The 25,580-nt window shown below is 39.9% G+C and overlaps 1 protein-coding gene and 1 non-coding gene across 2 annotated transcripts; one reads left to right on the forward strand and one right to left on the reverse strand.

Moving 5' to 3' along the window:
- Positions 1-1,386: 1,386 nt before the first annotated feature.
- LOC141651431 (uncharacterized) lies at positions 1,387-2,453 on the reverse strand. Its single transcript, XM_074459147.1, has 2 exons — positions 2,062-2,453; positions 1,387-1,942 (listed from the first exon to the last, which is right to left on the reverse strand). Exons 1-2 carry the CDS (start codon positions 2,451-2,453, stop codon positions 1,387-1,389), a joined length of 948 nt encoding a protein of 315 aa, XP_074315248.1.
- Positions 2,454-17,666: 15,213 nt separating this feature from the next.
- Positions 17,667-17,773, forward strand: LOC141625389 (small nucleolar RNA R71). The gene has a single exon (XR_012535177.1). It is a non-coding gene; the product is annotated as a small nucleolar RNA R71 (small nucleolar RNA).
- Positions 17,774-25,580: the final 7,807 nt, after the last annotated feature.

The following is a 25,580-nucleotide window of genomic DNA, read 5'->3' on the forward strand; positions in this document are numbered from 1 at the left end:
GGTCTGACATTCACAAAATTAAGAGCAAAATAGATGATTTTAAGCCACGACCAAGTTTCACAGAACAAGCCCTAAGTTTCACAGAATAAGCCCTAAGATTCACTGAACAAGGTCTGAGATTCACAAGATAAGGTATGAGATTGACAAAATTAAGAGCAAAATAGATGATTTTAAACCACGACCAAGTTTCACAGAACAAGCCCTCAGATTCACTGAACAAGGTATGAGATTCACAAGATAAGGTCTGAGATTCACAAAATTAAGAGTAAAATAGATGATTTAAACCACGACCAAGTTTCACAGAACAAGCCCTAAGATTCACTGAACAAGGTCTGAGATTCACAAGATAAGGTCTAAGATTCACAAAATTAAGAGCAAAATAGATGATTTAAACCACGACCAAGTTTCACAGAACAAGCCCTAAGATTCACTGAATGGGTCTGAGATTCACAAGATAAGGTCTGAGATTCACAAAATAAGGTCTGAAATGATAAAAACGCTTGATGCTAGATTCAGGACCAAGTTTCACAATTTTATCTTCCAGTTTCACAAGATAAGTTCCAGGATTCACAACATTGACCAAAATAAAACGAGCTTAAAACTTGTCTTCTTCAATCGTCATGTCTATTCTCGTTGCTTAAGAATACTCCTTTACATCAATATTTATCCTCGACTTCTTCCCCTTCTTCCTCTTCTTCCGATGTGTCTCCCTATGTGAAGAATCAAACCTTGATTAGATACTTTTTTTAAAAAAAAAAAATTAGTAGACAATAGTAGTTGCGTTTTCAAGTTATACTAAAATGGAAAGACAAGAGTAGAATTATACATACTTGATTCTCAGGAGGATGCTCTGCAAACTCATTTGGACAATTTCTTTTATCGTGGTGTGATATGCGTTTACACTTAGCACACAACCTTTTCGGTTTTTTTGCCTTCATAATTGCCTTATTTTTGCTGCTCACCATCCTTTTACCACTACTTTTGTTTCTAGAGACTTTAGGTGGTAAGATCTTGATTTCTTTTGGAGCCTTGCAGTTGAGAAGGACCTCCAATTCTTGTTCTTTGGTCAAAGGCTTTAGGTTTGACTCCAACTTCTCTCAGAATTCTTTAATTAGCTTGGCAAACTATCTCATATCTGACTCTTCTTCTTTTCTTTTGAGCATACCAACAGTTGTGTAAATCTCAGACCACACCCGAGACATTCCAAATTTACTATTACCAGTAAGATCATAGTTTTCCAGCAGATTTCCATTCAAATCATAAACCGGGTTTCTGAGTGCATTCTTTTTATTTTTTTTGCAAGAAAAGAAAGCCAATTTTATTCATCCATAAAAGGGAATAAGAAGGCCAATCTTACAAAATAGAACCACTAGTAGGCTACTAATCTCAGTTAGTTAAACCATACAATATCTCCTCTTCATAAGAAGAAGGAGTCACATGTAATAACTTAACACTAACTAAAAACTGGACTCTACGAATGACATAATCCGCATCATGTTCCACATTGTTGAAAGTCCTGGAGTTTCTTTCTTCCCAAATACTATAGGTCAAAGCATTCAGACAACTAGAAACCCAAAGAGCCTTCCAATGTCTCCTATGTCGCCTGTGTGCAATCCAGTGCATTTCATTCTTTAAATGCATAGATCGACCTCTCAGACCCATCCAGTCCAGCAAGTGTTTCCAAATATGACTTGAATAACTACACTGAAAAAAGAGGTGTGGGTGATCTTCACTGGCTGCCTTACAGAGCACACAACGATTCACCAACTGCATACCCCTGAGAGTGAGTTGATTAATAGTAGCCAACTTACATTGCATAGCAAGGACAACCATGAAACTATGCTTAGGTACAATAGCCTTGTTCCATACTGCCCTCACCCAGCTGATTTTCCTGCTTGGCTCTCGAAAAAAATCATACACCTTGTGAAGCTGCATTTTCCCCCTGTAATACAATCTAATAGGAATGCCCTAGCATCAGCAATACTTCCTTCTTTAGCCACTAGTTCATTTCTGACTTTCAGCAAACTCCTCCAACTCTCTGAATGGCAGTTCTTAACTGACATAGTCCAGAATATATTGTATGTGTGATTCCAGTTTGCCCATAAGCTGTCAAAATGAGTATCAATTATCCATATCCATTTACACATAATACATTTATTCCAAGACAAGGTCTCCTTGATATTGAATCCCCCTTCAGAATGTGGTGTACAGCAGGAGGCCCAACTCTTCATAATCAACTTCCTTTGGCCATCATCAGAACCCCATAAGAAATGCCTACAAAATTTGGTTATAAGCTTGATCACACCCTTTGGAATCAGCAAAGGGGAACACCAGAATTGCTCAAGTCCAAATATGACTGTGTTAATCAAACTAATTTTACCAGCATAGGATATCTTCTGTTTAGCCCAAGAATGTAAGCATTTCTGCACTTTACTAAGTAAATCAGCAAACATACCCTTATTAAGCTTCCCCTCATTCAAAGGAACACAAAATATCTAAATGGAAATTCACCCTCCACATAATTAGTATCCCTCAGAATAGATTGTTTGACCTCCTCTCTAACCCCTCCCATATAGATATTAGTCTTGTCTGGATTTGCCTGCAAACTAGATAGCTGTGCAAACAAATTCAAAGACCGAGTCACAGCTTGAACAGAAGGTACATCTCCCCTGATAAAGAGCATAAGATCATCAGCGAATATGAGATGGTTCAACCCCAGTTTCCCACATTTTGGGTGATAAGAGACCTGGTGTTCATTGTGAATTTTCCTTAATAATCTTGAGAGAATCTCCATACTCATCACAAAGAGGAAAGGAGAGAGGGGATCTCCTTGCCTTAAACCACTCTCCCCTTTGAAAAAACCTTCACTAACCCCATTCACCTTAATGCTAAACCAAATTGAAGTTACACAATCCATTATCCATTTCTGGAACTGAGGGGGAAATTTAAAAACTTGCAACATCTGAGAAATAAAAGTCCATTGCAGAGAGTCGAAAGCCTTCTTAATATCAACTTTAATCAAGCATCTGGGTGAGATGCCTTGCTGCCCATACCCCTTAACCAATGATTGAGTAAGCATTATGTTTTCAAAGATACTTCTGCCTTTTACAAAGGCCCCTTGCTCCTTCCCCACAATCCCAGGCAACACAGTTTTCAACCTAGCACATATGATCTTACTAATAGTCTTATAGAAAACTGTACAGCATGCAATTGCTCTATAATCTATAACAGTTGACACCACCTTTTTTTTAGGAATTAAAGCAAGCAAAGTAGTATTAGCTTGTTTAGGCATAGTACCGTTCCTAAAGAAGTCCTTGACTGCTGCACAAAAGTCCTGCTGAACTATGTTCCATGATGTTTTAAAGAATTGAGCTGAAAATCCATCTTGGCCTGGACTCTTATTAGAGTCTATAGAAAATAAAGCAAACTTGATCTCTTTATCATCAATATCTTTACAAAGAGATTCCCAAGCTGATTCAGGAACTATAGGACCATCAAGTATGACAGTATCCAAACTAGTAGTAGTCTTGCTCTGTCCTAATAACCAAGTATAGTATTCCACAAATGCAGCATTAGTCTCCTGAATCCCTTCCCTTATATTACCATTCATATCCTGAATTTTTCCAATAAGAGTTTGATGCTTTCTAGCAGCTATTCTAGAGAAGAAATAGCTGGTAGGAGCATCCTTATATTTAATATCTTGAATCTTAGCCCTCTGGAGGAGAGAACTTCTTTCAGTCTTCCTTAGAATTAAGTAACGAGCCAGCAATTCCTTTTCCTGAGCAAGAAGAAAAGGGTCCATAGGGGAACCTTGTAACATTCTCTGACTAGTCTCCAAAGCTTCCCTAGCTGCAATAACCTTCTGAGTAATACCAGTATAATGAGTCTTATGCAAGGAAATAAGACTCATCCTAACATTTTTCATTTTTGTGAAGAGCCTGAAGATGTGATTACCTTTGACAGTTATATCCCAAGCTTCAGTAACTTTCTCCCTATAATCTTTATGATCCTCCCAACAGTTTAAATAACTGAATGTCCTCCTTATTTTATAGCCACCCTTAACTTCCACCAACAATGGGTGCATTCTTACTCCACCTACGCAAAATGTATTTCTCAGGTATTTCCTTAAACTTTCCCGAGCAAATCCAAATGATGCGGTTGCATAAAATACCTTTCCTTTCAAACAATTTACATGCACAACGGACATCCATTGTTCTTCTATTGTACTCAACTACATATCTCTTTCGCTTGTTTACGTCCTCAACAATTGAAACTTCAAAGTTAGTTACTGGATCTGGTGGGGTGTATCCACAAACACTACACGCATTTACCGAAAATTTAACCTCCTTGACACGTCAGTCGTATACCTGTCAAAAATACCAACTGGCTCTAACTAATATAGCTAGGGAAGTCGGGTCGATCTCCACAGGGAGATGGGAAGATGTCAGCCTTGTCTAAGTTCGTCTCGGTAACCAAATTGGGGGGTTTTAAATGATTGATTCTAAACTAATGGAAGTAAGGAAAAGAGCAAAGCAGAGAAAATAAGGAGGAAAAACAGGGGTAAATCAGATAAAAGAGAGAAATATGCTAGGAATCGGTCTACCGTGGCAGTTACACTATCAGATCAACTGATTCGATTAAAGTATTAATAAGAAGAGCGAGGTTGTCACCTTTCGGTCCTTAAACCTACGATTATACCCTTTCGGTCTCTAATCACCCTTGGGCCTTCCTAACTTAGCTTTCGCCCTAATTAGGTGTCACCTATTGTAATTAAGCAAGCCTTCCCTTCCAATCTTTCGATCCAGGTCGGGGGTAACTATTTAATCGGTCTCCTGCATGCATTCATTCAACCTAAACACAATTATATTGCTTAATACAATTCTTGTCGCAAAGCTAATCTAGTCATGTCGATCCTAACATGTTTCTACCACGGTTTCCCTAATCCTAACATATTAAAGGAATTAGCTACGCCTCATCATCGAATTAACAATAACAACATATAAATGATTAACACTAAACATTATAGCACACTAATAAAAATCGAATAAGGTAGAGATGAAATAATAGGGAAGAACAACAACACAATAACAATAATAATTATAATTAAAAGATTAAAGAAGAATGATAGTACCAATCGTAATCCAATTTCGATTAGCAAAGTATAGAGTAAAAATGTATATATGAATCCTGAGTGTCGAGCAGAAGGGAGAGAGCCAAGAGAAGAGAGAGGAGTTACGTTGTTCACTCCTCCAGTCTTATACGAAAAATATCCATCTAAACCTAATCTATGGACTAATTACAAAAGCCCATACGAAATTTGGCGGAAAATAAACAATAGCAGGATAAACCACTCGATCGAGTGGAATTAAACCACTCGATCGAGCAACTGAGCACAAAACCTCTCGATCGAGTGGAATTAAACCACTCGATCGAGTACTTCTCGCAATGTCTTATCTTGTATAAAATTGGACTGCTCGATCGAGCAACTTGGAGCATATAAAACATTCGATCGAGCAATAAATCACTTGATCGAGCTGTTTAAGCACGTTAAACCTTGAAATACTTCCCGAATCCAGCTCACGCGTCTTCCAAATGTTAGATTTCCAAGCTCCGGCTCCTCGTTCTCCATAAATGCATGCAAATGGGACGAACTAAGGTTCGATTTAGCTCCTCTTTGGTTAATTCCTGCAAATTACATAAAACGAACCAAAGTAGAATATTCGGGGGTATTTGTAGCTAGGTGCTACATAAAAAGTACAGAAATGCGTGTAAAAATGAGGTAAAAACCTTATATAAAATACACGCATCAAATCTCCCCAAACCAAACTTTTGCTTGTCCCCAAGCAAATATGAATGCAACTAAGAAAGAATAGTGGAACGGGAACAACGTATCAGCTAAAAATCACCCACCAAAACCAATTTAATGCAACAAAATGACAAAGTGGCAAATGAGAAATGCAAACGAGTTAAACGAATGTTCCAAACTTACTGAACCGTCGACCTTGCAAGGTTCAAAAGATATCGGACTCTCACGGGTCGCTCGTCACTCAAAATTAGGTACAAGGTGAGTATATACGTGAAAGATAGACAGAACTAAAGACACTCACCTAACTCGACCTATAAGAACATGCATGCAGTTAACATGAATAAAGTCTCTAAAACCATACATATGCATTCCAACCATACTAGTGACCAAGATACATGCCGGGACTTACATTTGGGTAAGTGAGGTAATGGGTAAGAAGGGGCTAAAATGAATTTGGATATGTGGGGTTAATAGCCAGGCTAGCAACAACGAATCCAAACATAACTGTATCCCGTCTTCATACTCAATATAACAAAATAAAACAGTGCAAATTCCATGCACTAAACTCACTAAACACCAATACTTGTCAACTCCCCATAAAGTATAGATAGAACATGGGAGTGAAAATCGTTATACAATTTCTTCTTTCTTATCCATATGATTTTTCTTTCTTTTTCTTATTTCCATTTTCCGTTCTCTTTTTTTTTTCTTTTTCGTTTCATTTTTTCTCAACAATTCTTTTTCTTTCATTCCCTTCAGTTCTTCCACCATCTTCTGAAATCAGATAAAATAACCATATTGCAATAAAACATTCCAACAACTACTCGTCACTAGCTCGGCTAGGGTAGGGAGTATTATAAACAGTAGCTAATAGGACAAAAAGGCAATTTGGCAATGTGAGGCTCATGGGTAGAATGAAATAGAAGGGAACTGCCTCTCCTAACATGTGTCACCATCCACAGACCGAATGCATACAGGTAATAAGAAGACCAGACTCATGCTTATACAAATTAATGTTACATGCCTTAAAGAGAGTACTACTCACATCCTAAATGAAACCGGTCATGAACGTCACCAGTTTATAAAGCTCTAACCTCAGAATGTAATGTAGCTTGCCGATATGATGAATCAAGTCTATTCGTTCAGATAAGAGAGAAAGAAAAACTCGTAGATCATGCACATAATCATGCCCACTAAATGTCAAGAATATGCAAGGCTCAAGTAAGGATTCAATGTAGCATCTAAGTTCAAACGTTCCGACTCAAATTAAACATGAAAATTTTTGAATTTTATGAGATTTTTTTTGAATTAATTGAAACAACGATGCATGCGAAAATAAATAAACGTGCAGACGAAAATGCAAGAAAAACATGCAGACACAGATATGGATGCATACCTCCCCAAACCAAACCGTACAATGCCCTCATTGTACCAAAAATGGGGAAAGAAATGCAAACTGAAAAGCAAGGGAGAAGTGGAGTCGGAAAACTTACAAAACGTCATAAAGAGGGACCTCCCCAAACCGACCATGAACATGGGAGGTCAAAGAAAGTCAAGCAGTAGCTCAATAGACGTAAAACAGCAGCTGGAAGACGAAACTGCTCGATCGAGCAACTTGGAATGGCTCGATCGAGTAAACTGGAATATGGAAGGACTCGATCGAGTAGAAAACCAGTCGATCGAGTAAACGCGAATTCTGCTTTGGTCGATCGAGTAGGAATATCACTCGATCGAGTGAAAATTACCCCAAAAAGCGCTCGATCGAGCAGAAAACCACTCGATCGAGTGAAGCAACCTGCAGAATACGCATTTCAAAGCAAGAAAAGCATTTAAAAAGTTCGTAAAACAGTGTCTAAAGTTCAACATAAAGCTAAAGAAAAATAAAAAGTTCAACAAAAGTACAATAAACAGTCCGTGCTGCCTCCCGGAGAGCGCTGGTTTATGAGGTCCCGCACGACCTTTCTGGCATCAATTAACTGGCGCGTCTAGCTCGTCAAAGTACAAGACTTCAACACGATTGTCTGCTTCATTCGCCTCGTGGTAATGCTTCACATATTGGCCATTCACCTTGAACCTATTGACCTTCGGAATCTTCGAGCTCCACGGATCCAAATTTGGTAACAGCTGTCACCGTATAAGGACCACTCCACCTGGACTTCAGCTTGCCTGGAAACAATCTCAATCGGGCATTAAACAGCAGCACCTTTTGCCCAACGTGAAACTCCCGAGGTAGAATTCTCTTGTCATGCCATCTCTTCGTGTTTTCTTTATAAATGCGCGATCTATCATAGGCGTTAAGCCTAAATTCTTCCAACTCATCTAGCTGCAAAAGACGATTCTGACCACACAACTTAGAATCAAAGTTAAGCTCACGAATTGCCCACCAGGCCTTACATTCCAACTCAACAGGTAAGTGACATGATTTCCCATAAACTAACCTATAACGTGATGCACCAATTGGTGTCTTAAAGGCAGTTCTGTAAGCCCATAATGTGTCCTCTAACTTAAGACTCCAGTCCTTCCGTGATTTAGAAACTACCTTAGAAAAGATGTCTTTCAACTCGCGGTTAGAGACCTCAATCTGACCACTAGTTTGGGGATGATACCCCAAACCACGCCGGTGTTGGACACCGACTTTAGACAGAATAGAAGTTAGTTTCTTCTCCTTAAAGTGCATTTCCCCATCACTAATGACGACCCTAGGGACACCAAATCTGGAAAATATGACCTTTTTGAACATTTTTATCACGGTCTTAGCATCACAATGGAGTGAAGCAATTGCCTCAACCCATTTGGACACATAATCTACAGCCAATAAAATGTACCTGTTACCTTTACTAGACGGGAATGGTCCTTGGAAATCAATGCCCCAGACATCGAAAAGCTCAACCTCTAAGATGCCGTTTTGTGGCATCTCATGTCTCTTTGAAATGTTCCCTGATCGTTGGCAAGCATCACAAGCTGAAACAAAAGTCTTAGCATCAGCAAACAAAAAAGGCCAGAAAAAACCAGACTGAAGTACCTTAGCCACGGTGCGCGATGGACCGTGGTGACCACCATAGGAAGAGGAGTGACAACCTTCTAGGACTACTTTGGCCTCCCACTGTGGAATACACCGTCTGTAGAGACCGTCTGCACATTCCTTAAAAATATAAGGATCATCCCAGAAATACTGCTTAGCGTTATACAGAAAACGCTTCCTCTGCTGATGAGAAAGGTCAGGCGACAGCTTGCCACTGACAACAAAGTTAGCTATATCTGCTGATCGGTCCGTTTCGTGTTCACAATTAAAGGTGTGGTCGTTGGGTCACGTCCGAATCAAAACACAATTTATAACTTCACAAACAACTCTACAATTAGTAAAGAGGCAAGTAAAGGTCGGATCCCAAGGGACGGGAATTGAAATGAGATTTCTATTGAAACTAGTGGTGTCTAGGGGGTGTCACAATTTGGGTTGATGTAGAAGGTCACTAACTAAAATAGCAATAAAAATAAACTAGCACGATGAATTAAAAGGGGTGTAAACAATTGATTAAAAAGCACTAGGGTGTCATGGGATCATAGGGGAATCATGGGAATTGATCATACAAACATGTTCTCAAATTATAAGCAAGCAATTATTGTTGTGATAGATTGAGTTGGGTTATATCTTACAATCCTAGGAAAGTTTGGGTCCCGGAGCCGAATCGATTAGATTGTACAACACCTACAAGTCGACTTAGTCTTCCCTACTCAACAACATGCATGGTCTAATGAGACTCGAGTTGGGTTATGTTTTACAAGTCTCATTGAAAAGATAGGAGATGGTGGTAAATGTAAGGATTCATAGGCTTAGCATTTCATCAAACATAACATGTGCATGAGTCAAACATAACATGTGCATGAGTTGAGATCAAAACAAGCAAGCAAATAAAACATGAAAGCATATTAATTTAAGCATGAATCATTCCCCATGTTGGTTTCCCCTAATCACCCATTAACCCTAGCTAAGAGACTACTCACTCATTATCATGTTGATCATGCTAGCAAGGTTGTCAATCATACCAACAATATGAAACATGATGAATAAATGAAAGTAATTAACAATAATTAAAAAGGGATTAAGAGAATTATACCTACTAATGATTCCAATAATAAAGCAAAGATAAAAGAAGTACTTGATGCTTGATTGAGAGGTTGTCAATCTCCCAATAATAACCCAAATAATCTTCAATTCCCCAAAATAAAGGATGAACAAAAGAGTGATTAAGGAAATAAAACTTGTATTAGAACTTGATTAATTGTTGATTACAAAACTAAAGAGAGATTTGATTGATATTAACTACTCTAATTATTGATAAGAAGAACATGCTCTCCTAATTAGACTAATGGGGTATTTATAGTGGAAATTAGGGAGGATGCATTAGGGTTAACTAAGGGCTAAACTAGTAATTACACTTTTTAGATTGAGCAGGGAGGAGCCGGTATTTTTCGAAGGAAGGGCTTCTTTCTTCGTAGCTTGGAGAAGAGGAAATCGCGCTGTAGAGGAATCCGTGCGTATTGGGGTCGGGACGGGCGGATTCTGGCGAAGGAACCCGAGCGGATTCGAGAGAATCCGGGCGGATTGTGGCGGTGCAATCCGAGCGTCTTTGGAGGAAACCGCTCGGATTGTGCTGTGAGGAGACGGGCGGATTGGAGACAATCCGCTCGGATTGTAGCTCAGCACAAATTCTTCTTCTTTTCTTCCCTTTTCTTCATGAAATCCTTGGGGATTTCCTCGGGGACTCAAGGATCCTTTCCCAACATTTCTCATCTACTATAATATGTACAAAGGCCTTCTAATCTTGTCTCTCCTTGATGCTTGGTCATTGGATTTGATCAATTTAGTCTCGTTTTGCCATGAAAATGCAAGATTCTTACTCCTTTCCTACCAAGGGATCAAAATCTCAAAGAATATACAAAACAAAGAACTAAAGATAATAAATGACCCAAATATGCACTAAAAAGCATGGGAACAAGGCTAATTCGGGGACTAAATGTGCGCTAATTATGGTCACATCAAATATCCCCAAACCGAACCTTTGCTCGTCCCGAGTAAAGAGGTGACAAAGACTAGGACCAATACTAACCTAATAGCATATCCGATATGAGACAATTAGCGGGTCTCACTCCGCCCCTTCAACTTACAACAAGACAACCATGAGGTAGGATGCCTTCTTGCAAGGCAAGGTGGGTCTTGCCAAAATGGCGACACATCCAAACATTAAGCACACAAAATCACATAATGGATGCATCTACAAAAGAATAGCCACTTTCTCATCAAGTGGCGGAGGCATTAAAGAGGAACAAATTTAAGAGCATGTAATCCTTCACAAATACTAGTTCAACAAATTACTAAGGCTAAGAGGATGGCACTAAATCACCTCCAAATGGTGTTAAACTAGACTACTTTCGTCCTCAATTTCCAAATGCTTTCGTCAAGAGCGATCGGATGGTGGTGGAATGATGATCCCTATGATGCTAGTAGCATATGACATGACAAGTCTCGAATTCTCTACAAAAGTAAAGGTCATGGATCGTCCCAAGCTCGACCAAGTGGCTTGACAAAAAGGCTTTTTGGGAATGAAGTGCTCAAATCTTTATACACAATGGGTAGATATGACTAGTATTCAAAATTGTCCTCATTTCAACTTTCACATTTCAAAAATTTAAGATGGGGTTTATCCCTTCCGGGCTAGTGTCCTTTGCTTTCGCCAATCGCTTATTAAGCAACCGGTTAACCTCTAGACAATAGCTTTTCGGGGTGATAGTCACTCTGTCTCTGGGCGGCCGAATTCACAACCGTGTGGGGGCCCAATTCAATGGATCCCGCACCAAAGCACATCGAAGTGGTACGCCTCCATCAAAATAAATTAAATTTCTCAACATTCAACAATTCATAACATTTGAGGTTTCCTTGGCTTTAAATTACTTCCACATGACAAAATTCCTTTAAATGAGCACTTCAAACTTATTGATAGAAAAGTATTTTTGGGTTGCCTTACCACAAGGTCAATCAAGGTCACCTAGACAAGTTAACCAAGTCCACATCGCATCACGGGGTTGGATAGGTGACTCACATGCAAACCCTTGACTAGGCCTTGGGTCATGGGTCAAAAGATACTAGTATGACACTATCTAGGGTGTTTTACAACCATTCTAGTAGACAAAGTCTTAAGTTGAACAAGTATTTGTAATGGCTTAGTTGCTCTTGTCAAAGTTCCTAATTAGGCATTTTCAAAACATTTCTAACATGCAACTACATGCCATGATGCAACTAATATAAACATCCTAATGCAAGTGGTTCTATCAACTAATATGACATATAAACTAAATGCAAGTCCTAAGTTCACATTGTTATACCGCATCAATCAAAATAAAGCCACATAGTCATTAACATAAAGAGGAAAAAGGAGATTGGAAAGATCATACCATGCGGTTTTCATATTCCTCATGTCTCGGATGTGGCGTAGTCAATCAATGTGAACAAGGATAGAACAAACACAATATATACAAAACAATATACACAAGACTATAAAAGGAAATAAACATGTTTTTGGGTTTTCAATTTTTCAAATTTTTATGATTTTCGAAATTTTTCAATTTTTTTGGATTTTTGAATAAGAGTTAAATGTTAGAATTCTCATCCCCACACTAATATGGGCATTGTCCTCAATGGCCAAAATGATGGAAATTATGCAAAGATGATGCATGATTTCTATACTAAATGCAATCTACACTAAGCTACACTACATGATGCATGGTTTTTTTGTTATGACGGAGAGGATAATTTAGATTACCTCCCGTTGTGTATGCATTAACTTCCCCAAACCGAGTGAGACACTATTGCTAATGTCCAAGGATGGGTGTAGTTCATGCACACACTATGCAATGCATGAAACTAATTTGTCATTTTGGATTTTGAAAATGGGAACAATAAAATGAGAACACCTCAATGGTACCGAGGTGTGAGTCCTCTATGGTGCTAGGACTACTCCAACAATGATCAAGAAAAATAATTAAAACAAAGAGAGAAATAGACAAACCATGAGAAGGTAGGAGCCTCCAAGGCTTGCTAATCTTCCATCATGTCGTCACCATCATCACTTTCCTCATTAGAAGTGGTCACATTGCCACTTCCCTCTTCATTTGCTTCTTCACTTTCTTCTTCATCTTGTTCACCATCTTGCTCATCATCCTTTTCTCCTTCTTCACTTGCTTCTTCACCAATGTTATCATCAACTTCTTCATTACCAACAACCTCATTGTCACCCGAAACGACCCTAGATGCACCCAAAAATAGGACTTCTCTATCCGCCCAACTAGGCAAAGGACAAGATGGATCAAGTAGTCCTTGCCTAGCTAAGTGTAGGAGGGGTGGATATTGAGCCAAGTAAGCGTTTTTCCGATCTTCAAAGGCTTGCTTGTGCATTGCTTGCATGAGAAGAGTCAAATAATCATTTCTAGCTTCAACTCCTTCCGGCTTGAACTCTTGATACTCAAAGGGGTAAGGTGGTATGAAAATGGAAGAGGAGGGCATTTCAAGTTCACCCTTTTGTTGTTGGATAATATAATCGGCCTCTCTAGAAAGGGGAAGTAGATAATTGGTCCGGTGGACACTTAGACGACAAATCTTTGAAGGCAAAGTGAACGATCTAGCTTCACTAGTGAGCCATCCATACTTAGTGTCAAGGGGGTTATGGGCAACCCACTTGTACTTGTGTATCATAGTATGCAAATCAACAAGATGACCACCCTCCTTTGCTTTGTACTTGTTATCCTTGTTGAAGTTAGGATCAAAGTACTTAGCTAGGATAGTGACTAGGCCGCCATTGACAATAACGGTAGTGCCCTTCTTCCCACAATCAATGTTGAGCCATCTATCTACCAAGAGCCTCAAAGAATTGTAAGGCTTGGTGTGTACTCTTCCAATGTTCAAAGCCGATTCAAGAAGAATAAAATCAAGTTTGGTGAAATGGTTGGTATCTTTCCTTGCAATAATGGTGTTTCCCATGACCTTGTGCCATACTCTTATGCCCGGATGGTGGACTAAAAGAGCACGACTCGCATGAAAGTCCTCAAATTTCCTTCCGGAAATTGCCTCCAAAAGAGGGTCGGGGTCATACTTTCCATAATTCTTGAAATAACTCGGTTCATCACTAAGACCCAAAATTTCACCCAATTCCCTAAAGGAAACGCGTCTACTAACATTAGCTAGACGAAACTCGAGATTCTCCCTACTCTCAACTTTGGTGACTTTCAAAGAACTCAAAAACTCCAAGGTAAGGGAGGGGTATGTCAATTCCTTTGTTTCAAACAATTTCTTCAACCCCATTGCTTTGTAAAAGGCTCTAGTTTGCTCAAGGACACCCAACTTTCCCAAGGTGTCTTCACAAAAAAATTTGGTGGATTGAAATGATTTCCTAGCAAACTTGGCAAAAGTATTTCTATGGGTTTCGGAAATAAAAGTTACCTCCGGATAATGCAAAAGTTGATCGATTTCCGGAGTAGAAGATGTTGTTGCTCCCATAGAAGGTTGTTGTTGTTGTTGCACTTCCAAGTTTGGTGTTGCTACCACCATAGCCAATGCTTTCTTTGCTTGAAGAGCCTTTTGCCTTTGTGAAAGTGTCTTTGGTGCTTTTGTTGCCTTTGTTGCTCCCTTAGTCCTTGCCATTGATGAATTAACCAAGAAAAGAATGAAAAATCTTCAATTTGTAGTGTACCCAAATCGATTTAAAGGTGAAAGGCTTTGCCTTTATGAATTCAAAAATCGACTCAAAGGTTGAAGATTTTGTTCTTGGTTTTGATTTTTATTGAAAAAGGAGTGATTAATTTGTTGTTGAAATGATGATTTGATTTGATTTTGGTGAATGTAGTTGAGGGATTTTGTTTTTGTGATGGAGAGGATGAGGGTTTTGATGTTTTGAAGTAGTGTTATGAATGAATGAATGAATGAATGAATGAATGAAGGTGGGAGGGATTTTATAAAGACCGAAATTTTCGAACTGCAGGGGCAATCCGTGCGGATTCTGCCCAATACGGGCGGATTCTACACTTTCTGGGTTTGATAAAACTCGCCTAAAGACGGGCGTATTCGAGAGAAGACGCTCGGATTTGCTTGATACGGGACGGGCGGATTCTCTTGAAGACGGACGGATTTGAGTCCAGGAAATTTTTCCTGTTTTCCTTAGCAGAGAAGACGGGCGTCTTCTATCCAAGACGGACGGATTCCCAGAGCCGGGCGGATTGCTGTTCAGGACGCCCGGATTCTCTTACAGTCAAAAATATTTCAAAATTTCATCTCATAGGGACGTGCGTCTTCAGCCCAGTACGCTCGGATTGCAGGAAAACGGGCGGATTCTCTTGAATCCGCTCGGATTGTACCCTTTTGTACCCGGATTCAGTTCCATCCGTGTACAATGCATATCCCTTATCATTCTTCTATTCTTCTTCATATCTTGTGTTCGTCATTGTGGGGGCACTACTAGGCATGGATAGCCTAGACAATTGTCATCCCCACACTAAGATAAAGCACTACACATCAATTGAAATTGTTAGTCCCTCCCTCACTTCTCTCAAACATGACAATTATCTTGATCAAAGTAAATAAAATAAATCCAAAGATGACAAAAATGCAATACAAGAATTGAAATGCGAGTTAGGGAGTTAGAAGTATTTACAAATGGTGGTTTAGGGAGGACTCCACCAAACTCTCATTCTTGATGAGATGTCAATGGGGCATGTTCAAGGTGTTGTTGATGTTGCTCAACACCTTGAAAAGGTAATCAAAAGCTTGTTCATTATCATGGTAGAGGTCTTCAATAGACCTTGGCCCTTGTTGTTGGTCTTGATCGATGGCATTACCAATGTAGGGATTAAAAATCCCTTCAAATCCGTCGTCCCAAAGACCACAAACTTCATTAAGTTGATCATTAATGATTTCTTGATTTGATGGAGACAACTCTCCCAAATTCTTCTTGGCCAATGAGGCCATCCTTTTCTTCTTTGATTGATTTTGAGGAGCTTTGCAAGCTCTCCTTGTCACAATTCACTTGCTCTTTGAATGGAGCATCTTCAATTTTCTTCTTCCATTGGAGTTCCGATTTCTTCCTTTCATCCTTTCGGCTATAATGATCAATCATGAAACATGGTTCATGCAAACGAGGAGCTCTCATAGTCTTGTCAAGATTAAAGGTTATGCTTTCATCTCCCACTTCTAGAGTGAGCTCACCATGTTTCACATCAATTACCGCACCCGCGGTGTGTAGGAAAGGTCTTCCTAGAATGATTGGAATGTTGGAATCTTCCTCCATATCAACAATGACAAAGTCCACCGGGATGAAAAACTTCCCAATTCGCACGGGGACATCTTCCCATATCCCTAATGGTGTCTTCGTCGATCTATCGGCCATTTGGAGTGTGATGTTGGTGCATTTAAGCTCTCCCATCCCCAACCTTTTACTCACCGAGTACGGCATGACACTCACACTAGCCCCTAGATCACATAAGGCTTTGTTGATCGTTGTGTCGCCAATGGTACACGGTATTGAGAAGCTTCCCGGATCTTTGAGTTTTGGAGGTGAACTCCTTGAAGTATTGCACTACTCACCTTAGTGAAGGCGATAGTCTCAAGTTTCCGGATTGACTTCTTCTTTGTGAGGATATCTTTCATGTATTTTGCATAGGCCGGCACGTGATTGATTAATTCCGTAAAAGGAATTGAGACTTCCAAATTCTTCACAATTTCCATGAATTTTCCAAGTTGATCATCAAATTTGGGGCTTGACGACTTGGAAAAGGAAGTCTAATCACAATGGGCTCCTTCTCCTTGACCTTGTCTTCATTTTTCCTTGAACTTTCTTCTTTTGATGATTCTCCATATTTGGAGTTTTGCACAATTTCTTCCTTATCACTAGCTTCCAAAACTTCATCCTCAACTTGCTTCCTTGGCGCTTCATACCTTGTACCACTTCTCAAGTGAATGGCAATAACCGTTTCATATCTTGGGGGATTACTTTGAGGTGGTAATTGCCCCTTTTGTCTTTGTGAGCTTGAAGATGCTAGTTGAGTCAATTGTGTTTCCAACATCTTGGTGTGAGCTAGGATGTTGTTGATGGTGGTTTCCTTTGCTTGACTATCTTTTTGCATTTGAGTGAAAAACTCTTGTTGATTCTTTTGCATTTGGAGGACCGCTTTTTGGACATCAAAACTTTGGTCATTTTGGTGATTGTATGGATTTTGATTTTGGTAACCTTGGTTTTGATTGTAAAAGGGTCTTTGATTTTGGTTTCTCATGGGTGGTGGAGTGTATGTTGTTTGAGGGTTTTGGACATTTTGGCTTTTGTATGAGAGATTTGGATGGAATTTGGTGTTTTCATTGTAATAGTTGGAATAAGGGGTACCACTCTTGTATGCTTGGAAAGCATTCACTTGTTCATTTGTTCCCCTACATTCACTTTGGTCATGTCCCAAAGTTCTACAATTCTCACATATCCCACTTGGGATTGACGAGGATGCCGTCATGGCATTAACATGATGCTTTGGTGATTTTGAGACTTCTTCAAGTCTAGCCATAGCTTTTTCAAACTTCAAATTGATTGTATCAATGTGAGCACTAAGTTGAGCACCCAATTGAGTAACGGAGTCCACTTCATGCTTTCCTCCTCTAGTAGCCTTGCGAGGTCTACTATATTGTGAATTATGGGCCGCCATTTCCTCAATCTTGTTCCATGTTTGATTGTCATCAACTTCGGTGAACATTCCATTTGATCCCATGTTGAGAATGTTCCTTGAATCTTCATATAAACCATTCCAAAATTGTTGTACCAAGAACCATTCGCTAAGTCCATGGTGAGGACATGAGCGACAAATTCCCTTGAACCGCTCCCAAGCTTCATACAAAGATTCTTCATCCCTTTGCTTAAAACCCGTAATTTGAGCTCTTAGCATGTTAGTCTTTTCCGGTGGGTAGAATTTTTTGTAGAAAGCTAGAGCCAACTTCTTCCAAGAATCTATTCCGAGGGTGGCCTTATCAAGGCCCTTCAACCATTGCTTCGCGGTGCCGATTAGAGAAAAAGGAAATAAGACCCATCTAATTTGGTCTTGAGTCACACCCGTTTGAGAGATTGCATCACAATAGTCGCAAAAGGTTTCCATATGAGAATGAGGGTCTTCACTAGGCATCCCCCCAAATTGGCTCCTTTCAACTAATTGGATGAAGGCGGATTTGGCAATAAAATTTCCGGTTAGATGTTGCGGTGTAGGAGTACCATTGGGTAGGTTCTCCTCGGTGGGTACGGAGTGTGACGAGAATTTAGGCATTGTAGGTTGATTTTGTGGGGTATTGTGTAATGGGTTCTCCTCTCCTTCTATTGCGAAAGGGTTGATGAACTCAATAGTTGGTTGAACAACTTCACTAATACCTCTTAAATTCCTCCTAACAAGTCTCCTATTGTTCGTTAAGGTTCTTTCAATTTCACGGTCAAAAAGGTAGCAAATCACCTTGTGACCTTCTAGACATGCAAAATATCAAACAACTCGAAAACAATTAGAACAAACCTTGAGAGGTTTTACTTCCCCAAGGTGAAGAAAGACACAACTAATAACAATAAAAAGGAAATCTAAATCAAACAAACACCGTCCCCGGCAACGGCGCCATTTTTGATCGGTCCGTTTCGTGTTCTCAATTAAAGGTGTGGTCGTTGGGTCACGTCCGAATCAAAACACAATTTATAACTTCACAAACAACTCTACAATTAGTAAAGAGGCAAGTAAAGGTCGGATCCCAAGGGACGGGAATTGAAATGAGATTTCTATTGAAACTAGTGGTGTCTAGGGGGTGTCACAATTTGGGTTGATGTAGAAGGTCACTAACTAAAATAGCAATGAAAATAAACTAGCAAGATGAATTAAAAGGGGTGTAAACAATTGATTAAAAAGCACTAGGGTGTCATGGGATCATAGGGGAATCATGGGAATTGATCATACAAACATGTTCTCAAATTATAAGCAAGCAATTATTGTTGTGATGGATTGAGTTGGGTTATATCTTACAATCCTAGGAAAGTTTGGGTCCCGGAGCCGAATCGATTAGATTGTACAACACCTACAAGTCGACTTAGTCTTCCCTACTCAACAACATGCATGGTCTAATGAGACTCGAGTTGGGTTATGTCTTACAAGTCTCATTGAAAAGATAGGAGATGGTGGTAAATGCAAGGATTCATAGGCTTAGCATTTCATCAAACATAACATGTGCATGAGTTAAGATCAAAACAAGCAAGCAAATAAAATATGAAAGCATATTAATTTAAGCATGAATCATTCCCCATGTTGGTTTCCCCTAATCACCCATTAACCCTAGCTAAGAGACTACTCACTCATTATCATGTTGGTCATGCTAGCAAGGTTGTCAATCATACCAACAATATGAAACATGATGAATAAATGAAAGTAATTAACAATAATTAAAAAGGGATTAAGAGAATTATACCTACTAATGATTCCAATAATAAAGCAAAGATAAAAGAAGTACTTGATGCTTGATTGAGAGGTTGTCAATCTCCCAATAATAACCCAAATAATCTTCAATTACCCAAAATAAAGGATGAATAAAAGAGAGATTAAGGAAATAAAACTTGTATTAGAACTTGATTAATTGTTGATTACAAAACTAAAGAGAGATTTGATTGATATTAACTACTCTAATTATTGATAAGAAGAACATGCTCTCCTAATTAGACTAATGGGGTATTTATAGTGGAAATTAGGGAGGATGCATTAGGGTTAACTAAGGGCTAAACTAGTAATTACACTTTTTAGATTGAGCAGGGAGGAGCCGGTATTTTTCGAAGGAAAAACTTCTTTCTTCGTAGCTTGGAGAAGAGGAAATCGCGCTGTAGAGGAATCCGTGCGTATTGGGGTCGGGACGGGCGGATTCTGGCGAAGGAACCCGAGCGGATTCGAGAGAATCCGGGCGGATAATGGCGGTGCAATCCGAGCGTCTTTGGAGGAAACCACTCGGATTGTGTGTGAGGAGACGGGCGGATTGGAGACAATCCGCTCGGATTGTAGCTCAGCACAAATTCTTCTTCTTTTCTTCCCTTTTCTTCATGAAATCCTTGGGGATTTCCTCGGGGACTCAAGGATCCTTTCCCAACATTGCTCATCTACTATAATATGTACAAAGGCCTTCTAATCTTGTCTCTCCTTGATGCTTGGTCATTGGATTTTATCAATTTAGTCTCGTTTTGCCATGAAAATGAAAGATTCTTACTCCTTTCCTACCAAGGGATCAAAATCTCAAAGAATATGCAAAACAAAGAACTAAAGATAATAAATGACCCAAATATGCACTAAAAAGCATGGGAACAAGGCTAATTCGGGGACTAAATGTGCGCTAATTATGGTCACATCATCTGCATACCAAGGTTCTTGTTTAACAATAGACGATATAAGAGCAATTAAAGTATCATCAGGGAAAGAGTCATCAATAGGTAAAGACTCTTCCCCTTCTTGTCGCATCAGTCGCGATAAGTGTTCAGCTACAACGTTCTCAGCTCCTTTCTTATCCTTGATCTGCAAATCAAACTCCTGAAGAAGGAGTATCCATCTTAATAGCCGTGGTTTAGCCTCCTTCTTAGCAAGGAGATGCCTCAAAGCTGCATGGTCAGTAAAAACAGTAACTTCTGACCCAACTAAATAAGAACGAAACTTCTCTAAGGTATAAACTACAGCTAGCAGCTCTTTTTCAGTGGTAGTGTACTTCACTTGAGCCTCATCCAGAGTTTGGCTCGCATAGTAGATCGCGTTCAAAGCTTTGTCTTTCCTTTGGCCCAGCACCGCTCCTAGTGCATAGTCACTGGCATCACACATTATCTCAAACGGCAAGTCCCAGTCGGGAGGCTGTATGATCGGTGTAGAGACTAAAGCCTGCTTTAACCTGTGAAAAGCAGAAAGACACTCATCAGTAAACACAAAAGGGGCATCCTTAAGTAGCAGCTGTGTAAGTGGTTTAGCAATTTTTGAGAAGTCCTTGATAAACCGGCGATAAAAGCCGGCGTGACCAAGGAAACTCCTCACCCCCTTAACATTAACAGGAGGTAGTAATTGCTGAATCACTTCCACCTTTGCTTTATCAACCTCTATTCCCCTCTCAGAAACTAAGTGCCCTAAGACAACTCCCTCGTTGACCATGAAGTGTCACTTCTCCCAGTTAAGCACAAGATTAACCTTAATGCAGCGCTGCAACACTTTATCAAGGTTAGACAGACAGTTAGAAAAATCACTTCCATAAACACTGAAATCGTCCATGAAAACTTCCATAATAGACTCAATATACTCTGGAAAAATCCCCATCATGCACCTTTGGAAGGTGGCAGGGGCATTACATAAACCAAAAGGCATCCTGCGATAAGCAAACATGCCCTGAGGACAAGTAAATGTAGTCTTAGCTTGATCGTCTGGGTGAATGGGGATCTGAAAGAACCTTGAATACTCGTCCAAATAGCAGAAAAATTTATGAGAAGCTAACCTTTCTACCATTTGATCAATAAAAGGAAGGGAAAAGTGATCTTTCTTGGTGGCGGCATTAAGCTGTCTGTAATCTATACACATCCGCCAACCAGTCACTACTCGAGTAGGTATTAATTCATCCTTATCATTCTTAACTACAGTTGTCCCTCCTTTCTTCGGGACCACCTGTACTGGACTCACCCATTTAGAATTGCCGACAGAATAAATAATACCTGCGTCTAGCAGCTTCATTACCTCAGCCATCACAACATCCTGCATCTTCTGGTTCAGCCGACGCTGACCCTGTCTGCAAGGTTTTTGATCTTCCTCAAGCTCTAGCCTGTGCATACAAACATCGGGACTAATCCCCTTGATGTCGTCCAGTGAATAACCCATTGCTTTCTTGTTTTTCTTAAGTACAGCTAACAGAGAAGTCAGCTGATCATTATCCAGCTTAGCACTAACAATGACTGGATATTGCTCAGTATCGTCTAAGAAAACATATTTTAGATGAGAGGGAAGAGGCTTACGTTCCGGTACCTTTACCTCAATGGAGCAAAGAGTGCTAATCATCTGTTCCACTTGCTCTCCCTCACGCTCATCTAAATCATCAACAAGCAAATCCAACACAGCGTCATCGTCGTCTGGGCTATCTGCACACTCATCAAAAAGCATAAGAGCTTCTAGTGGGTCCTTCATAAGAGAATCCGACCAGAAGTCATAAATAGACTTGTCAATAATATCAACCGAATAGCAAGTATCCTCTATCATTGGTCGAGCCAAAGTACTAGGCAGACTGAAAGTGATCGCGTCATCCCCTACTGCAAGAGTCAAACGCCCTTGTCTGACATCAATAACAGCCCCAGCTGTACAAAGGAAAGGTCTTCCTAAGATAATTGGGGTCCGGGTATCCTCAGCTATATCTAAAACAATGAAATCTACTGGGATAAAGAGCTTGCCTATTTTCACAGGCACGTCCTCTAAGACACCTAAGGGCTTCCTAACAGATCTATCTGCCATCTGTAGGGTAATGTTGGTCACTTTAAAATGACTCATGTTCAGTTTCTTGCAGACAGGGAGGGGCATGATGCTAACACTGGCTCCTAAATCACAAAGAGCCTTATCAATGACCACATTGCCTATAATACAGGTAATAGAAAAGCTGCCCGGGTCTTTAATCTTTGGTGGAGCCTTATTTAAAAGCAAATTACTAGACTCTTCTATAAATGAAATTGTCTCAAATTCACTTAAATTTCTCTTACGCGTCACAATATCTTTCATAAACTTAGCGTAAGTAGGCACCTGAGTAACAAGTTCGGAAAAAGGGACAGTTACCTGGAGGTTCTTCACAACGTCCACAAACTTACCGTACTGTCGCTCGATCTTTGCGTCCTTCAGACGACCTGGGAAGGGCACTATGGTAGCAATGAGTGGACCCGCAACTTTCTCTTTACCTTTATCAATGCGTGACATCTCCGCAGCAGGGGAAGATGACACGGTAGCGGAATTAGATAGTAAAATAGGATCTTCGCCACTTCTAGTACTCGATCGAGCACAATTACCACCCGATCGAGTGGTTTCGCATTGCAATATACTCGATCGACCATTTTCCTTACTCGATCGAGTGATGTCCTTTTCTGATTTACTCGATCGAGCGTTTTTATCACTCGATCGACTGAGTTCTTCAGCAAATTTAGTTGATCGAGTAAGAATATCACTCGATCGACCATCTTCAATTTCTACACTGCTCGATCGACCATAATTATCACTCGATCGAGTGATGGGATGAATTAATTCACTCGATCGAGTTGATTTTTTACTCGATCGAGTGTCTGCATTGCACGCAGCTAGTAGTTCTTCTAAAAACTCATCTATATCATCCTCCGGGGCATCGTCAGCAGTCAAAACCCCGTCTTCTGGTACTTTTGGCCCCTCTTGAGTAAGGCCAACTTGGAGATTCGTCACTCTAACTGGATTGCATGTCGGTAGAAGTTGGGCTTGGTCTTTCGCGAGTGTTAACTGCGCGACTTGCTCTCTCAATTCCGCTATGACTGTTTCTTTCCTATTGCACTTCTCATCAAACTGTTGTGATATGCTCATCACAAAGGACTTTAATTCAGCAATTTCTTCATTTGCAGAAGGAGAGACCGGTTGCGGCGCTGGCGTAGAAGGAGTAGAGACATTCTTTATTTCTTCGTACAGCTGAGAAAAAGGAACTCCTTGCTTGTACTTCTGGTAGGCAAGGACGCGCTCTACACTTTCCATGCACCCAATAGGGTCATGCCCTTCCATGCCACATCTACCACATGGCTCTATATGCTCAGCAATCGAACAAACCTGTGAATTAGGCATTCTGGCAAATAGACTTACAAAGCAACGAATTACCTGCAAAACCAATCAAAACTTTGCAGAAATGAGATCAGCCTCAAGGAATAAATTCCTTGAGACGAGAGACAAACTTAAGTAAAGCACAAAATTGCGCCACCTCCCCGGCAACGGCGCCAAAATTTGACACGTTAGTCGTATACCTGTCAAAAATACCAACTGGCTCTAACTAATATAGCTAGGGAAGTCGGGTCGATCTCCACAGGGAGATGGGAAGATGTCAGCCTTGTCTAAGTTCGTCTCGGTAACCAAATTGGGAGGTTTTAAATGATTGATTCTAAACTAATGGAAGTAAGGAAAAGAGCAAAGCAGAGAAAATAAGGAGGAAAAACAGGGGTAAATCAGATAAAAGAGAGAAATATGCTAGGAATCGGTCTACCGTGGCAGTTACACTATCGGATCAACTGAGTCGATTAAATTATTAATAAGAAGAGCGAGGTCGTCACCTTTCGGTCCTTAAACCTACGATTATACCCTTTCGGTCTCTAATCACCCTAGGGCCTTCCTAACTTAGCTTTCGCCCTAATTAGGTGTCACCTATTGTAATTAAGCAAGCCCTCCCTTCCAATCTTTCGATCCAGGTCGGGGGTAACTAATTAATCGGTCTCCTGCATGCATTCATTCAACCTAAACACAATTATATTGCTTAATACAATTCTTGTCGCAAAGCTAATCTAGTCATGTCGATCCTAACATGTTTCTACCAGGGTTTCCCTAATCCTAACATATTAATGGAATTAGCTACGCCTCATCATCGAATTAACAATAACAACATATAAATGATTAACACTAAACATTATAGCAAACTAATAAAAATCGAATAAGGTAGAGATGAAATAATAGGGAAGAACAACAACACAATAACAATAATAATTATAATTAAAAGATTAAAGAAGAATGATAGTACCAATCGTAATCCAATTTCGATTAGCAAAGTATAGAGTAAATGTATATATGAATCCTGAGTGTCGAGCAGAAGGGAAAGAGCCAAGAGAAGAGAGAGGAGTTACATTGTTCACTCCTCCAGTCTTATACGAAAAATATCCATCTAAACCTAATCTATGGACTAATTACAAAAGCCCATACGAAATTAGGCGGAAAATAAACAATAGCAGGATAAACCACTCGATCGAGTGGAATTAAACCACTCGATCGAGCAACTGAGCACAAAACCTCTCGATCGAGTGGAATTAAACCACTCGATCGAGTACTTCTCCCAATGTTTTATCTTGTATAAACTTGGACTGCTCGATCGAGCAACTTGGAGCATATAAAACATTCGATCGAGCAATAAATCACTCGATCGAGCTGTTTAAGCACGTTAAACCTTGAAATACTTCCCGAATCCAGCTCACGCGTCTTCCAAATGTTAGATTTCCAAGCTCCGGCTCCTCGTTCTCCATAAATGCATGCAAATGGGACGAACTAAGGCTCGATTTAGCTCCTCTTTGGTTAATTCCTGCAAATTACATAAAACGAACCAAAGTAGAATATTCGGGGGTATTTGTAGCTAGGTGCTACATAAAAAGTACAGAAATGCGTGTAAAAATGAGGTAAAAACCTTATATAAAATACACGCATCACTCCTCTTGGAAGTCGAAGAACACTTCATGTGTATAGACCTTCACTGCATGGGCCTTCCAGTTTGACCCGAATAGGGTTTCAGGCATTGAGTTGTGGCTCTATGCTTCAAGAAGCTTTAGATTGTGCCTTTGTTGGTCCATGGCACTCTCAAATCTCATCCAAAATTCTACGAGAGTCCCATATTTATTTTCAAATCTCTTGAAGAAGCTATTCGAACTCTCTGATCTTTGTGTGGTTTTTAAAATGTTGCCCATCGGCACATTCCTGAAATAAG

This window comes from Silene latifolia, chromosome 1, assembly GCF_048544455.1.
Source record: "Silene latifolia isolate original U9 population chromosome 1, ASM4854445v1, whole genome shotgun sequence".
Lineage (NCBI taxonomy): Eukaryota > Viridiplantae > Streptophyta > Magnoliopsida > Caryophyllales > Caryophyllaceae > Silene > Silene latifolia.